This window comes from Amblyomma mixtum, chromosome 3 (assembly GCF_055824585.1).
Source record: "Amblyomma mixtum isolate Tamu chromosome 3, ASM5582458v1, whole genome shotgun sequence".
Taxonomy (NCBI): domain Eukaryota; kingdom Metazoa; phylum Arthropoda; class Arachnida; order Ixodida; family Ixodidae; genus Amblyomma; species Amblyomma mixtum.
Window position 1 is genome coordinate 12555852 of NC_143014.1, and position 16994 is coordinate 12572845.

Here is a 16994-nt window from a genome sequence, read left to right on the forward strand (position 1 = left end):
ATCTTTATGAATGACATTTGCTCTAATATCTCTTCTCATATTTGTCTGTTTGCAGATGACTGCGCATTGTATAGGGTCGTTGATAGTCCGAATGACTGTGTGCAGTTACAGAATGATTTGAACAGGGTGTCTGATTGGTGTAAGAAATGGGGTATGTATATTAACTTGCAAAAATCTGTGTATATGCGAGTCACAAAAAAGAAAAAGCCCCATGAATTCTCTTATACAATTAATGGGAGACAACTTTCCTCAGAATCAGAATACAAATATCTCGGCGTATTCATAACCTCCAACCTAAGCTGGAGACGACATGTTGACTATGTAACAGGAAAGGCGTGTCGCATTCTTAGTTTTTTAAGGCGTAACACCAAGCAATTCCCTTTAGAAACAAAAGAGTTACTTTTCATGACAAACGTTCGCTCGGTTCTCGAATATGCCTGCGCAGTATGGGACCCTTGGCATAAAACGGATATAGATAAACTTGAGAGGGTACAAAACAGCTGGACACACGGGCGGCGGCGGTGGTGGCGAAAGGACGCTTGGCTTATCTGCTCTTTTTTTGCTTATCCAGGTGGGTTTCCAATTTCTGGGCAGGAGGTACCTGACCTGCTGCTGTTTTCCGAGGCAACGGTTCCTTTTTCTACGAGTTGTTCAGCGTGAAACTTCTTCACCCTCCAGACTTCCCCTGCAACTGCTGCCCTGGCTGCAACACTGTGCCCTGATTGACGTCATCCACCCCGTGATCCACCCACCAAGTGTTGTCACGTTTCCTGTGCCGGAATTACAGCTGGACACATGGGCGGCGGTGGCGAAAGGACGCTTGGCTTATCTGCTCTTTTTTTCTTATCCAGGTTGGTAAAATTCACTTACTCGTTTCTTAACGCTGTGTTACTGCTACCGCCGTTGCCACCGTGTTCTGTGCTTTGCTCAGTGGTATGTGCTCTATATATCTTTGCTGTACTGTGTGATACCTCGAGCTTCTGGTCCATGAGTCATGGCAGACACCTGCCAGTCCTGCAATGAGTCCCTGCCAGATGACGGCCAATTCCTGATGTGCAGCGAATGTGAGTCCTCCTATCATATTGGTAGTTGTTCTGGCTGGCCGGAGTCAACATTTAAGGCCAAGGGAGAGAGCGGCCGCAGGGCATGGCGATGCGTGGCATGCCGTCCATCTAAAGCCAAAGGTGGGGACAAAGGGAACATGGACTCTGAGCTAACTGTTTGCCTGGCAGATATAACTCGAAGGCTTGATGCTCTAGCAGGATTGCCTGCTCAGGTTGGGGAAATTAAGGATTCCATTGAGTTACTGTCCCAGAAGTACGACAATATCCTGAATCGACAAGTTAAACAAGAGAAAGACATTAGTAACTTGAACAGACGTGTAGACAAATTAGAGGCGGTATGTACTTCAGGTGACGTTCACCAACTGAAAGCGACTGTCAATGATTTGGAATTTCGTAGCAGGAAATTAAACGTAGAAGTTCACGGCATCCAAGCTACGCCAAATGAGGACTTGATGTGTAAGTTGAATTCTGTGGCTAAGACTGTTAACCTGCCAGAGCTAAGGGCGAATGACATTGGTGCTATTCACAGGCTTCCGTCCAAACCAAACAAAACCGTCCAAACCAAACAAAACGCCTGGAATTCTTGTTCGGTTTGCCCAGCAGTCAACCCGAGATAAATGGCTGGAAAAGCGTAAAGCCCTCAGAAATGGTTCATCTGGAGTCTCCATCACTGAAAACATGACACACCAAAACAGAGAGCTGCTCCGTCGCGCTAAGGAATGGGCAGAGGACAACGACTACCGATTTTCATGGCATTGCAATGGCAAGATCCCAGTGAGGAAAAGAGAAGGCGATGGCGCCGTTGTCATTCGTTGCGTGGCTGACCTTGATAAGCTGTGATATGGTTCTACCTGAAAAAGCCTTCCGTTTATCTATCTGTTTTTGCTCCGATCATGCTTGATCCTTCGACTGCGCAGGTAGACATTGCAAAAACCTTAAATACTTTTGCGATACTAGTTTTCAGAAGTGTCTTAGTTGTGTTCATTTTAACTTGAGATCTGGTAGAAATAAGCAGGATGCACTTGACTATTTTTTTGCCGAAGCGCAAATACGCTTTGATGTCATGATGCTTTCTGAAACATGGTTTGCCTCGGAAGAGGATGTGTTTACACCTACAACGTACAAATCAACGTTTTTAGATCCCTTTCATTTTGAAAGCTGCGGTGCGCGGATTGTCGCCTTTCCGTTTCCTTCCGTGCGGTGGCGCTCGCCACGCTGTTTGCCCGACCAGCGTGGCCCTTCGCGTCTACACCATGGTCACCGCCGCCTGATTTGGAGCAGCCAGCAGATATCAGCATGGAAGATATCAGCTGTCCTGTGCCAGTTGTTGGCAGTGACGCTTATCTTACAGTATAAAAAAGCTTCAAGCAAGGGTGCTTAAAGCATCCCACCAAAAAGATGCTAGAGTTTACCAACATTGTAAACAAAGCAATCCCGATTTCTTTGAAGGAAGGTCCCGTTTTTGAAAGGGACGTTTTTTGGGAGCTGCTAGACGAGCTTGAATTGCAAAACCTTGTTCGGCTTGGATGTGCAGAGCATATGGCCACTTTTACATGCCAAGTGCTGCATTTTGTCATAGTGACACGCATCCACTTCTAGGCGAGAGACGTGAACCGTCGGCTAGAGAACAGAGAAATATTGTCATTGCAAATAAAAAAGCTCGCCTTCAAGTAGCCATTCCCTCCGTGCTTCCGACTTAGTGTGTCTGCATTTAATGCTTGTCCGTGTTCAATGAAATTAACATTCTAAAAATGAAAGTGCAGTACGCTGCTCCTGTCTGTGCTATCATTGCAAATAAAAAGCTCTTCTATAGTTATTCCCTCCCTGCATCCAGCTAAGTGTGTCTGCATTTATACTTGTGTTCTCTGAAATTGGAATTCTAAAGAACGTGCAAAATGCTGCTCGCATGTGCGGTGCTTCGTTGATAATATAGCGCGGAATTTCGTGACTGATCTAGAAGCGGAACATTGCTAGTTTTATCCTTTCATTAATGTTTCGTGCATTCTCCCGAAGAAATATTGATAGCTCTACTCCAACATACGCATATCATCAGCGCTAAACGTCGCAAACGTGATGCGATAAAGCACAATGCAAATGATTGGTTTTTTGCGAACTGGCATCAGCCTGCTCTTTATCTCACCCTTACTAGCCAGGTGAAACATTTCTTTAACCATGAGGCTGAAGTTTCAACGTGACAGCTCCAAAAGTACCGCAAATTTGAGTTCCACGTGTTCGCTCCTAATGTTATCGCGGATGAGAACAGGCTGTCACAGCAACTGCCAAGCGCGAGCGTTCCGGCGCCTCCGGGCCGACAGCGACAGCAGCGCCGCGTGGTGAGTGGAAGCGGACGGGGGCCGCTTTCTCGGGCGCGGCGCGGGGGAGCTTGCAAACTGAAAGCGATCTAAAAACGTTGGTACAAATCTTATTACATGAACCGCACAGGCAAAAGGGGTGGTGGCGTAGCAATGCTAATCTCTAACTCAATGGATTCTGAACTAATGTCAGAATTCAGCTGTATCACTCCTTTTTACGAAACGCTTGCCATTAGATGTGGTACTTCTGTTTTTTGTGTTTGTTATCGCCCCCTTTCAAATGACGTTCGTCTGTTCTTGTCTTTTTTGGACTCTTTCTTAGAATTTGTCAGTGAAAGAAAATATTATACATTAATTTTAGGTGGTGATCTGAACATTGACATGTTACAGAATAGCAGGGTTAAATTAGAACTAGAATCATTATTAAGCTCTCACTCCTGTCAAAACTTTATAACGTCTCCTACACGAATAACTGTATAATCAACAACACTTTTAGATCTGTTTGTCACCAATATTGATCCTTCCCTTGTTAGAGCTGGCACTTTGATTTACGATATCAGCGACCACTTGCCTATATTTATGTTTGTCAGTCAAGTCATTAACATGCCTACACAAATGCGCTCAGAATTTTCATACAGACGCATTACTCCTCATACGCTCTCCGCTTTTAGAGACTGCTTAAGCAGAGAAAACTGGAACGATGTGTTCGCAGTGAGCGATCCTAACTTAGCGTATGAGATATTTATGAACAAGTTCTGTAAGGTATACCTTGCGTGTTTTCTTATCAAGACGTTTAGATTTTGTAAGAAAAGTAGGAAGCCTTGGGTGGATAAAGAGTGCCTTAAGCTTATTAGAAAACGGGACCACTTATTTAAGGCATTTATAGAGAGTAAGTCCCTTGAGGCCCTCAAAGTGTTCAAAGTACAGGAATTCAGTCACAAAACACCTTCGTAATGCAAAAAAAGCAATATTACTTTAACCTGTTCGAAGCAACACAAGGACGCACAAACAACGTTTGGAAGGCACTAAACACTGTATTTAGTAATGATTCAGAAACGGTAACCACAATCGTAAAAGATGGGATAGAACTTCAAGGCACTAAGTTAGCTGACGCATTTAATGACTTCTTTTTATCAGTTGGTGATGCTACTAGTAGAAACACTGATTTAAGATATATGAAGGACCGAAGTAACCCAACTATACTTCTAGAGCCAGTCGCTAATAGTGAGCTTGTAGCGACATTTTCAACCCTAAGCAATAGTAGAGCTGCTGACGCGGACGATATTCAAGTGAAACCTGTAAAGTTTGCCATTGATGTATTAGCACCTCGTCTTACCCACATTTTTAATATGTCTTTGTCCACAGGATGCTTTCCTCAAAAAATGCAGCGAGCAAAAGTGACAGTTAGAAATGACATGTCAAACTACCGCCCTATATCCGTTTTACCTGTATTCTCCAAAGGTTTAGAGAAAATAATTCTGAAACGCTTGACGTCTTTCACTGAACGCTACAACTTAATAACGTCTGCTCAGTTTGGCTTCCGCAGGAACAAGTCTACGGAACTCGCACTGCTGGCTCAAAAGGAGTTCATTCTCGAAAACTTTCAATGTAAAAATATGGTACTTGGGCTGTTTCTGGATTTTTCAAAAGCCTTTGATCTCATTAATCATGAAATTCTCCTTCAAAAACTCGATCACTATGGCATAAGAGGCATTTCGCATCAATTAATTACGTCTTACTTACAATACCGTACTCAGTTTGTCGTCATTGAAGGAAAACACTCCACATTAAAGTCAATTAAAACAGGTGTCCCGCAGGGAAGCATCCTGGGACCATTTCTTTTCATACTTTATATTAACGAGATAGTTCGCGTTGATGCAATGGCACATTACATAATCTATGCTGACGACACAAGTTTATTCTTTTCAGGCAAATCGTGTGTTGATCTAGGTATCTAAGTGAATAGAACGTTGTCCGAGAGTAATGCCTGGGCTCAAATTAACTGCCTAAAGCTAAACATTAATAAAACGAAGGCTATTTTATTTCACCCCCGACACACACATGTCCAGCGACCCTCTATTTTTTTAAATAACACTGAAATTGAGGTGGTAAAGTGTTTTAAATCACTGGGCGTGTATTTCTCAGAAAACATGACATGGGATGATCACGTAAACTATATCGTTGGTAAGCTCTCCAGGACAGCTGGCATTATGCGCTGTTACTGCTACAATTTTCCTATACCTGCTAACATGCTCATATATTACTCTTTATTTTCCTCTTTATTAAATTACGCATTTTCTGTATGGGCAACAACAGCTGGAAACATTAGCAAACTTACTGTCGTGCAAAAAAGGGCTTTACGCCTCGCCTGTAAAGTTCCATATCGCTTCCACACAGCAGGCCTATTTAAGAAGTACCACATTATACAAGTTTCATTGATGAATGATCACAGACTGTGCCGCTTATATAAACTCAGTTTAATAAAAAAATAATGATGCCATCACTAGCCTAGCAAGGCTAGAGAAAAACATCTCTGCTTATAATGTGCGCCATCCTGAGGTGTGGTATGTTCCAAAATGTAGAACCAATTATGGAAATCAAATGATGAAATTTAAATTGCCTACACTTCTGAATCACATGATAAAGGATGCTAACATTAACATATCAGATATATCACCAAAAGAACTGCGTGTATTGTTTGGGTTGGCCACGACACTGCTGCTACGGATCCGTACTTACAAATGACGCTTGTACAGGTGCTGCTGCTGCTTACCCTGGGCCAGCTACCGAGCCGACCCTGTTGCCTGGATGGGCCGAAAATGGACGTCTGGGAGAGCGGCGCTGCAGCCTACTTTACAGAGCCGTCTGACACTTGCCTCCCCACGGATTGGCCGCATTATCCTTCACCGCTAAGTCTGGAAACCACTTCACAATTCGTCGAGCAACATGGAGCCACGTCACCTGTCCGGCTACTTGAAAAGGGCGTCATTCCTGTTGACACTGTTGGCCACGACACTGCTGCTACGGATCCGTACTTACAAATGACGCTTGTACAGGTGCTGCTGCTGCTTACCCTGGGCCAGCTACCGAGCCGACCCTGTTGCCTGGATGGGCCGAAAATGGACGTCTGGGAGAGCGGCGCTGCAGCCTACTTTACAGAGCCGTCTGACACTTGCCTCCCCACGGATTGGCCGCATTATCCTTCACCGCTAAGTCTGGAAACCACTTCACAATTCGTCGAGCAACATGGAGCCACGTCACCTGTCCGGCTACTTGAAAAGGGCGTCATTCCTGTTGACACTGTTGGCCACGACACTGCTGCTACGGATCCGTACTTACAAATGACGCTTGTACAGGTTAGTTATCTTGAAACTAAGTGTTATCGTGACAATAATGTTTGCCTTTTTGCGGTGTCGTGGCCACCTGATGTAGTGGATTATGTGAAGCATGTTCGTGCTGCTGCGTCGTACATTTGGCGCCTTTTGGTTCTTAGCGGTGACGTGGAGGTAAACCCAGGCCCTATGACTAAAGCGCAAGAAGACAAGCTTGACGCTGTAGCTTTAGCCCAGGGTTGCCAGATTGGGCTATTAATAGCCAAATTGGGCTACTTTTTGTCCGAGTTGGCGTCAGAAATTTCGTTTTGGCTATGTGGCTACTTTTGGGCTACATCTTTTTCATGCGTGAAAAAAACAGTTAAAGTAGTTATAATGTGCTCTGTTACAATTATAGAGTGACCGAAGTAAAAGGAATGCTGGAATCAAAATGCAGGCTATAGCAGGTTAAAGAAATTGAGCGCGTCTGCTACAAAATGACAATTTGTAAACGCTGTGTTCGAGGAAACTTATGTGTTTCAGGCGGTCAAGGATCATGGCCTTTCAATTTCTTTTATAAAGAGTGGACACTACGTGAAAGTTGCCCCCCGGAAACACGTCACGGCCTATAGATTCCACTTAATCCACGCCACCCGCGCGCGTGGGCCACCGAACATAAACTGTTGCTGTCTTCACATGTGAGCGTTCTCCCATCGACGGTGCACCACGGGTGACCATGGTACCAGAATAGAGGGAAAACACTAAGAGAACTTAAGTCTTCTAACGTGGTGCGAATGCGTAAGCATTAAATGCTACTGTTTCACTTCTGTTGCCTGGTTTCGTGATCCTCACATGTTAACCGTTAATCGTAGACGTGGCCTAGTGGTTTGGGGCATCCGCTTCGGCTGCGGTAGGTGGCTGGTTGTAAGCCCACCGCCAGGCATGTTCTTTTCTTGTATTGTTTATTCTGGTTCTGCGGACACATTCTGCTCAAGATACGCATGAGGCAAGTATTGCTTACGTATTAATAAGGTATTTCTGTTTCTTCCTATTCTCGTGGTGGACACAGCAAGCGCGCCACTCGCAAGAGCCTACGCTTTTTCTGCAGCCTCAAGCGGCACACGTGCAGCCCTCGAGATTCATTGCGAGCGACGCGAGAGCGCCGTGTCCGTTGCGTAATCTGCGTGCACTCATGCGGAGCCATGGAGCCATCCTTCGGCGCTGCGCGGAACCCACTGTAACTATCGAAGGCGGCGGAAGTTAGTGGCATGACATGGCATTAGATCCGTTGCTACGAGAACTTTATCAGAATGGGCGTGGGCGATGTACAGCCTTTGTCAAAAGTTTGGAGCCCAGGGGGTTTGCTTCTGAAGCACACTGTCTGGTTCGTAATGCATCTCCAGCGCTCCAAATTTGCTGAAAGTAAGAAGATTTCTGGCCCTGCCTCCTCCAATGGGTAGGACTACCACGAATGTTACAGGAGTCCCACTGCGAGGCTTAGAAGCAAACTCTCTGGGCTCTAAACTTTTGACAAAGACTGTACATCCGGAACTCCAAAAGGAATGGAAAAAAGAGCTGGAATTCAAGGGCAATATGTTTTTCTCATTATTGTGAACGTGCTGTTAGACTGAAGATAAAATCTACATAGATTACCATCTAATGGCATATATCCTTGATTTATTCTGAGCTCATGCATATCGTAGAATGTAGCTTCAAGAAGGCGCATGCTAGATGCTTTGAGGTGACGCTCTCAGTGTGAACCTTTCTCTTAAAGCATAAAGTTGAAATGTGAGGCTGCGTAATTATACAGTAAAGTATTTTCACTGTCGATGTGTCTAATCTGCGCGCGAACATTTAAAAGGTGAAATATTCCTAAACTAGAGCTGTGATTACGTTATATAGCGCCGCCGTTCTTTTCCGCGTGCAGACTGGCTGTCGTCACCTGCCTCAGGTGATATGGCCTACTGCCGCACCTGCAAAGTGGAACTGCGGCCCCATTTTTAGAACCTGGTTAGCGCACCTGGTTAGCCGCACTGGTTAGCGCGCAAGACACGCCGTGCGCACCCCCTCCGACATCATGTGCGGGAAAGAAATCTAATATGTAAATATTCTAGCCGAAAATTAATTCAATATGCTTAAGAAATGTCGTCACAAAAACAAATATTTTTGGCTACTTTTGGGCTACGCAAAAATTTCGCTTTTGGCTACGTTTGGGCTACAGCGGAGGCCAATTTGGCTACCTGAGGTCGGAGCCATCTGGCAACCCTGCTTTAGCCGTTCAGCGTCTTGAGGTGAACAACACAAGCATTCTTGAATCGATAAATCAAGTCTTGAACCTCCACGTCACCCTTAGGAATGACCTGGAACAGTTAACTAAAAGAGTTAATGACCTGGAATGCAAAATTGAATCTCTACCCTCCAGCCAGCCTGTTGAAAATGCGGATATCTCTAAAAAAATTCAGGACAAAGTTGATGATCTGGAAAATCGCGCAAGGCGGTCGAACGTGTTGTTTTTTGGCATCGAAGATTCTGATCCCTCTGAGACTTGGGAAGACTCGGAGTGGTATGTAAAAGAATTTTGCACAGATAAACTTGGCGTTACTGTCACTTCCGTTGCCAGAGCTCACCGCTTAGGACGTCTTTCGACTGACAAGAAACGACCCATTATTGCAAAATTTTATAATGAGAAAGAAGTAGAATCCGTCATTAGTCTTGGCTACAAACTAAAGAACACCAATTTGAGCATATCATGCGACTACTCTGAGGCTGTTCGTGTTAAGCGCCGTAAACTGTGGCAGTTTTCTAAGATGATAAAGAAAGAGGGGGACCGGATTCGTCTATTTTAATAAACTTCACGTAAACGACGACGTTTATCTCTGGGACACTACTGGCAACCGGGCTGTGCGTCTAAGTGAGCCTTCTACCGATTGACAAGATTCAAATAATCATGGTGCTTCCGATCGTGCGCTACCAATCTTGCCGGGACCGAAGTGTTTAGATAACATTTGCTTCCTATATACTAACGTCAGAAGCGTTACAGCGAAAAGTGATGCCCTTTCCTCCCTTATCGACTCGTCTGGAACCACATTAATAGCACTAACTGAAACGTGGCTTACCGATTATATCTCAGATGATGACATCCTTTCATGCGAATCAAGTTTTAAATTTTTTCGTTGCGACAGAAAGAACAGAAGAGGAGGTGGTGTGCTTATCGCGATTAAGCAAGAGCTCATATCTATACCAATTGTTGCTTCTACTTTTCTCGAGTGTGTATTCGTCTCCTTGAAATGTACTGCTACGAACATTATTGCTGGTGTGTTGTATCGCCCACCCGACCTGCATGATGGCTTTGCAGATGAATTTTGTCGCTTACTGACCGATGTGTGTATGCGTTTTCCGAATTCTGTCCTAATTATATTTGGCGACTTTAATTTCCCAGGCATCAATTGGGAAACACTATCTGTTCCTCCAAGTGATAAGGATGTGCACGCTTTCCTACAGATTTGTCTTGATTTCACCTAACTCAGCTCATTACAAAGCCCACGCGATCCTCAGGTACCACTGCAAACATTCTTGACTTGATTCTAACCAATAATCCCGATGCTTGTTCTAAAGTATTTCACCTTAATGGTCTTTCTGACCATGACATTATTACTGGGTGCATCAATTGCAGAATTGATGCACCCAGTAATAAAAAAAAAACTACCACCAAGATGATCAGGTGTTATAGCAGAGCTAATTTTGACCAAATGAACCATGAATTAACCTCTTTCTCTGGGCGGTTCTTGGCTGAATCTACATTCCGTTCCATTGAACAGAACTGGATAGTTTTTAAAACTACTCTAATTAACCTCATTACAAAACACATACCGGTTATCACAATTAAGTGCAGCAATGTTTGTATAGGCAGGCAGTTGCTAACAACCAATTAAGCACATGGGAAAAATACAAACAAAGTGATAAAAACTACCAAAAAATGCTTAAAACTACCCGTCGCCAGTTTTATAATGACGTCTTGCCTACCATGCTATCTAATAACCCCCGTAGGTTTTGGAGAGTAATTAACCCTCATTCGCGTGCCGATTCTTTTTTGACAAGTTCTGATGGTGACCAGCTGGACGATGTCCATTCTGCTAAGCTCTTCAACAATGCCTTTTCATCTGTTTTCACTCAAGAAGTCATCACCACCTCTCCAGTTCTCAACCCATTTCGAGATTATTCAATGCCCCCAATATTCATCGGGGAAGATGGTATTCTTACTTTGTTAAGTAATCTTAAAATTACGACAAGCGCGGATCCACTGGGCTTTAACAACAAAATACTAAAAAACATATCTCACAGTATTTTCCAAGTCTTGTCTGTACTTTTTCTCAGTCTTTATCTTCTGGCTCCATCCCGCACGACTGGCGTATAGCCAAAGTAATTCCAATTTTCAAATCTGGCGTCCGCTATGATCCTCTAAACTATAGACCCATATCATTGACTTGCACTTTCTCTAAGCTCCTTGAACATGTCATACACACTCAGATCATTCATTATCTCGAAGATCATAACATCATATTTAAATATCAGCACGGTTTTCGCAAGGGATTTTCTTGCGACACTCAGCTCGCCGGATTTACTAACGACTTATTTACTTCTTTAGATGTTGGAATTCAAGTCGATGCATTGTTTTTAGATTTTTCAAAGGCATTTGATCGGGTTCCCCACCATAGACTACTTCTCAAGCTATCGCACCTTAATATTCACCCTCAGGTACTAGCATGGATTAAAGACTTCCTTTCATCTCGCGCTCAGTTCACTTCTGTTAATGGTTCTAACTCTACAATGGCCCATGTCACATCTGGTGTGCCTCAGGGGAGTGTGCTTGGTCCCCTGCTCTTTCTAATATTTATTAATGACTTGCCAAATTGCATTTCTTCACAAATTAGACTGTTTGCTGACGACTGTGTTGTGTATCGAACCATTAGAAATGACTGTGACCGACAACCCTTACAAACTGACCTCGATTCTATTAACACTTGGTGTCAGTTGTGGCTTATGACCCTAAATCCCTCTAAGACAAAGCTCGTCTCCTTTACTAGAAATTCTTATCGCATACCAACCGCATACCCTCTTAATGACATAACAGTTGAGACAACTTCCACTTACAAGTATCTAGTTCACCTTCAATCAGACTTAACCTGGAACTATTGATTCTAGCAGCTGCTAACCGTTCTCTTGGCCTTTTAAAACGTAACCTTCGACATGCTCCGGTGCATGTGCGTAAACTTGCTTATATTACATTAATTCGACCTAAAATTGAGTACGCTTCCGCCATATGGGACCCAGATCAAGCCTACATCAAAGATAACATAGAATCCCTGCAAAACCGTGCTGCTCGTTTCATATATTCTGACTACTCACGTTTTACTAGCGTCACGGCTTTAAAAGCTCGTGCTGGACTTGACAGCCTTTCCCATCGTCGTAAACTGGCTCGCTTAACTCTTTTTCACAAAATTTACCATCATCCGTTGCTTCACGATTTCTTTCACTTACCCTCAGCAGTGTTTCCACGCCGTGACCATCCTTTCAAAATCAAACGCATCACATGTCGCACTTCAAGTTATGCTAAATCATTCATACCCAAAACCATTATTGATTGGAACCGGCTGCCTTACACAATCGCAACTGAAACTAATGCGACACCATTTCATGAACTTTTAAAAAATCAAAGCCATGTGTAGTTTTCTTCTAGTTCTGTTCTGCTCACCGCAATGTATTCAAGTTTTGCTTTTCGTTCTGTTTATTCCGTTGTTTTTATCTTTGTGTTTTCTTTTCTTGTTTTTTATTTTGTTTATTTTGTGTCTTGTTGTTCCGCCACATTTCGATTCTTGCTGACTACCAGTTATTGCTCTTTTCTTGCTTCTTTTTTTTTTTTGCCCTGTTACTCATGTTAATGTTCCTTCTATGTATTCAAGTTGAAATTTTTACCACCCCCTATGTAATACCCTCGTGAAGAGGGCCTTTAGGGGTATCTTGAAATAAAAAATTAAAAAAAAATAATGTTGTGATATGATTTTCTAGTTCTTCTTGCCTGTTTTATACCAACTTTTTCAACGATGTTGCCATATCCGACTGTGTTCTCTTGCCGCACGCTCCTGTCCTCCTCGCAGCATCTTTTGTTGCGGAATAAAATTTCAATTTCAAAAAACTTGGGTATCCGATATGTCTTCAACAACTATACCAGGAGCTTTAGCGGACAAACAAATAATGGGGCTTGTGGAATGAACATTAGCAAACAGCCTAGACCTATACAAGAAATCATGAAGTGAAAGAAAAGGTGTCAGCTGCAAAGCATGCTTACCAAAACTTGAGAAGTTGAGCGGGCAAGGAGGTCCTCTGAAAACCACTGTTGAACAGCCTGTACCCAAAACGAAATGCACACAGTGAAGCAGGGACAACGCCAGCTGTGCACGGCGCAATGGTTTTCCAAAAAATAAAAGTTGCCATGCCTGCTGTGGGGACGCCTTCGTCCCCTGCGTTCACTTTCCCGCATTGCACACCCCACTGTTGTTAGCTCCTCCGAAACGCGCTCTTCTGTTTTGGTTACTTTAACTAACAGGGGAGGGCGCTCGCGTCGTAGCGACACCAGCGCCACGGATGGCGTTTGCTGCGCGCGCGCGGGGGATAGCTGGCCCTCTTCTCCCTGGGACAGGGAAGCATGCCGACGTTTCCGCGCGCCGGTCCGCTCTTCGCCGCGGGCGTCTTGTGGTTGGAACTTGCTCCCGCCACCCCGTCCCGTCGGGCCTCGGATCTTCCCTTTGCCCTACCGTGGGCGGACGTTCGCTCGTAGCCGTGCTGGTGAGTCGGACATCCTAGATTCCTCAGTGTATTTTGTTGCTAGCTGGCGTTATTGTTGCTATAGCAATAAATGCCTTGTTTGTGTCAGCCAGTGTGTCGTTCCTTTGTTCCCGCAGAGCAAGGCCCGACGTGGTCGGCGTGCGCTGGGTAGCGTACGCGACCACGGGGTGGGGTCCGCGCGGTTTTGAACTATGTCAGCCGCGCTTAAACGGGGAGAACGCATTTATCTCCCCCGATTTAAACCCCACATTTGGCAGCCCAACGTGGGGCCTGCTCTTGGAACATTGGACGACTGTCAGTTCGGTTCGAGGAACGCTCTTTGTCCGTACTTGACAAGTGGTAGGCCTAGTGTGAATTTTGATCGCTAGGACCTGCGGCATGCTTTCTTGAGTGCGAGGTGTATTGCGCTGCAGCATGTTTGAACTTTTCGACATGCTCAGCATGTTTTTTTTTTGTGAAGTTTTCTTCCTGGAGTTGCCTCAAGAACCACTTGGTCCGCATCGAGGGAGCGCGAGGCCTAGCGCCCGCGGAGTTGCCGAGCCCGAAGCGAGTGAGTACGGAAGCCGCGTGGGTGGTCCGAGTTTACTGTATATATTTTCTCGCTGTCTCTTTTTAGACTCTGGGAGTCACGGCTCCGGGAGCCGGGTGGCCTGGGGCCACGGGTGCCGTTACGAGCTCGCTGGTATTGCAGCTCGGCACCGGGCGTTCCGACACCGTCTGATACGGTGGGCGCCGATCGCTCAGAAGCTGCTTTGTGCAGTGAGCGGGGAGGACCACCCCACAACGCTGATGTCTCCTCGCGGCTGCGCGCACGAAACCCTTTTCGGGTCTTTCTTTTGTTGGGGGTCGTTGACCGTCACAGTGGTAGTGAGGCCTAAAGCTATTCATAGCTGCCTGCACCTTGTCAAAAGTGACACGACCACCGGACCGTGGTGTTGAGAGGGGGCGCACTTTGCTGGCCACCCGTTTTTTTTTTTGTAACCTCGCATGAACTGAGCATTCTCGTTCAACTCAAGAAAGGGCTTTGTTCACTCGAACTTTGCGTTGCACAGCCGCCCGACACGTTTTGCTAGCGAGTTGAGCATTGAGCCACCAGGCCCTTGTGTACACCGTTTCCCCTCCCGTGACCTACGTTAAAGGCATGCGGAGTGTGTTTCGGAAATTTTACAGATCTGGAGCCACTGCGGCTTGCTGTCCTGTGCACATCGTCTCGCAGCCGCCTGCTGCGACGGAGCGGCCTGTATCCTGTTCGCCGCATCCATCCGGGGCAGCCGTGGCGAGACCAGACAGCAGCCACCTCCGGCTGCTGCTGCCCTGGCGACTACTGCGGAATCTTGGCCTGCAGTGGTCAACCGGCCCTCCTCTTCGCGGGCCTGCGGGCACATAGCCCGCGGGCCATGCGAGTCATCCCAGCGGAGACCTTCACGCCGCCTTCGGAATACCGCGGAAGACTGCGTGCACCCTGTCGGCGTGACCTCCGCTGCACGACCTGCCTCAAGTGCATGAAGACCAGGAGACTCCTCCATAGCATGTAACTTGCAGGCGCGTGGGTCTATTTAAGGTTGGGGGGATGTGGGGACGCCTTCGTCCCCTGCGTTCACTTTCCCGCATTGCACACCCCACTGTTGTTAGCTCCTCCGAAACGCGCTCTTCTGTTTTGGTTACTTTAACTAACAGGGGAGGGCGCTCGCGTCGTAGCGACACCAGCGCCACGGATGGCGTTTGCTGCGCGCGCGCGGGGGATAGCTGGCCCTCTTCTCCCTGGGACAGGGAAGCATGCCGACGTTTCCGCGCGCCGGTCCACTCTTCGCCGCGGGCGTCTTGTGGTTGGAACTTGCTCCCGCCACCCTGTCCCGTCGGGCCTCGGATCTTCCCTTTGCACTACCGTGGGCGGACGTTCGCTCGTAGCCGTGCTGGTGAGTCGGACATCCTAGATTCCTCAGTGTATTTTGTTGCTAGCTGGCGTTATTGTTGCTATAGCAATAAATGCCTTGTTTGTGTCAGCCAGTGTGTCGTTCCTTTGTTCCCGCAGAGCAAGGCCCGCCGTGGTCGGCGTGCGCTGGGTAGCGTACGCGACCACGGGGTGGGGTCCGCGCGGTTTGAACTATGTCAGCCGCGCTTAAACGGGGAGAACGCATTTATCTCCCCCGATTTAAACCCCACACTGCAAAGAGCTGTAGTACTTCACTGCACTGTCAAACAGCCTGCACACATACAGAGCAGCACCACTGAATAAACTACCTTTATGCCGGGGCTCTCAATCGTAATGAAATAAAAGCTTGACGCAGTTAAGATAACCAAAAACTGAAGGCACAGCGCATGAAGGACAGGACAGGTCCTTCGTGCGCTGTGCCTTCAGTTTTAACAATGTACCGACTAGCCCAAACAAATACCCTAGTGAAGATAACCAAAGCCTTTTTAACGCGAGTTTCACTGACGGCAATCACAGCAAGAATTGGAGCACACAGGTGGCCAGATGAGAGTCCTTGGCAAGAATAAAACCCTGCCAGAATGCAATAGAGCACAGACTTTAATCAATGTCTAGGAAAAAATTCGCGCCTTATCAACGTGTTTGAAGCTTTGTCACGTTCACCTTGTCACCGCCTTGATAAAGAAAGCAACTCGCATACGAGAGCAGCCTAGCTGTATCCACTTAACAAAAGCTCAAATAGCACTTTGGTATGTAAAGCACTGGCTGATACTGTTTTGTGATTTGTAAACCAAAGGAGTGACACACTAGCCGACCGTTCAATCAGGCGCGTTAGAGGCTTAGCTAAAGCAAGGCCGACACTTTCACCACAGAAAAGAAATGGAAGGTTACTTACTTTTGCGGAAAACGAGGCTCGCATCTCAGTGCAACACTGGTAGTAAACGATACCGCAGAAAAAGGGGAAACTGCGAACTGCAGCGGCATGAAGTTCCAACCAGCGCGGAAAAAAGTGCGCAGCGAAACGTACAACGTACGCAGCATCCACTTCGCGCGCGTAGCTATCGCTAGCCTCTGCAACGCTAAATGGCGAAATGAAGTACTAAATTTCTAAACGTAAAAAACCAAAAAACAAATTGAATCTAATACTTTCATGTAAAACTAAGCACTTGCAGCTTGCACTAAGATTTATTTCTGCTTGAAACAGTTAAAACCACTTTGGCAAACTAGCCTGCATCGCCACCGTGCGGAGCGACACCAAGCAGCAAGCTGCGGCGTGACTCAAGAAAGAGTATTGCCTCTAAGATCTGCCGACACGATAGCGCGCGGGTGATAAGCGCGCGAGCGAGCTAGGCGAAGGCGGCTAAGGCAGCGTACGCTGCGCCCGTCAATCCGCGTGCTGCCGCCAGCTAGCCGAGCCGTAACAGAGGCGTTCGCTACATGAAGCAAATTTTTTCGCTCGCGTAACTACCGTCGGCTTTCAGGGCCATTATATGTTACCTAAATCCAGCCTTACGAGTGGCGGGTTAGCTGCACT

The 16994-nt window shown here is 46.2% G+C and overlaps 1 protein-coding gene across 11 annotated transcripts in view; it reads left to right on the forward strand.

The window, feature by feature from the left end:
* The first annotated feature begins 859 nt into the window (after positions 1 to 859).
* LOC149349236 (uncharacterized) overlaps positions 860 to 16994 on the forward strand; it is a 59364-nt gene continuing 43229 nt past the window's right edge. For 8 of the 11 annotated variants that reach the window (XM_089578162.1, XM_089578163.1, XM_089578165.1 and 5 more), the window contains exon 1: positions 860 to 6732. In XM_089578162.1, the coding sequence (XP_089434288.1) occupies positions 6118 to 6732 (615 nt within the window). In that variant the 5' untranslated portion in view covers positions 860 to 6117. Of the gene's footprint in view, positions 6733 to 7756; positions 15534 to 16994 lie in introns of those variants that run through there. The other 3 variants (XM_089578159.1, XM_089578160.1, XM_089578168.1) reach the window with 3 other exon arrangements.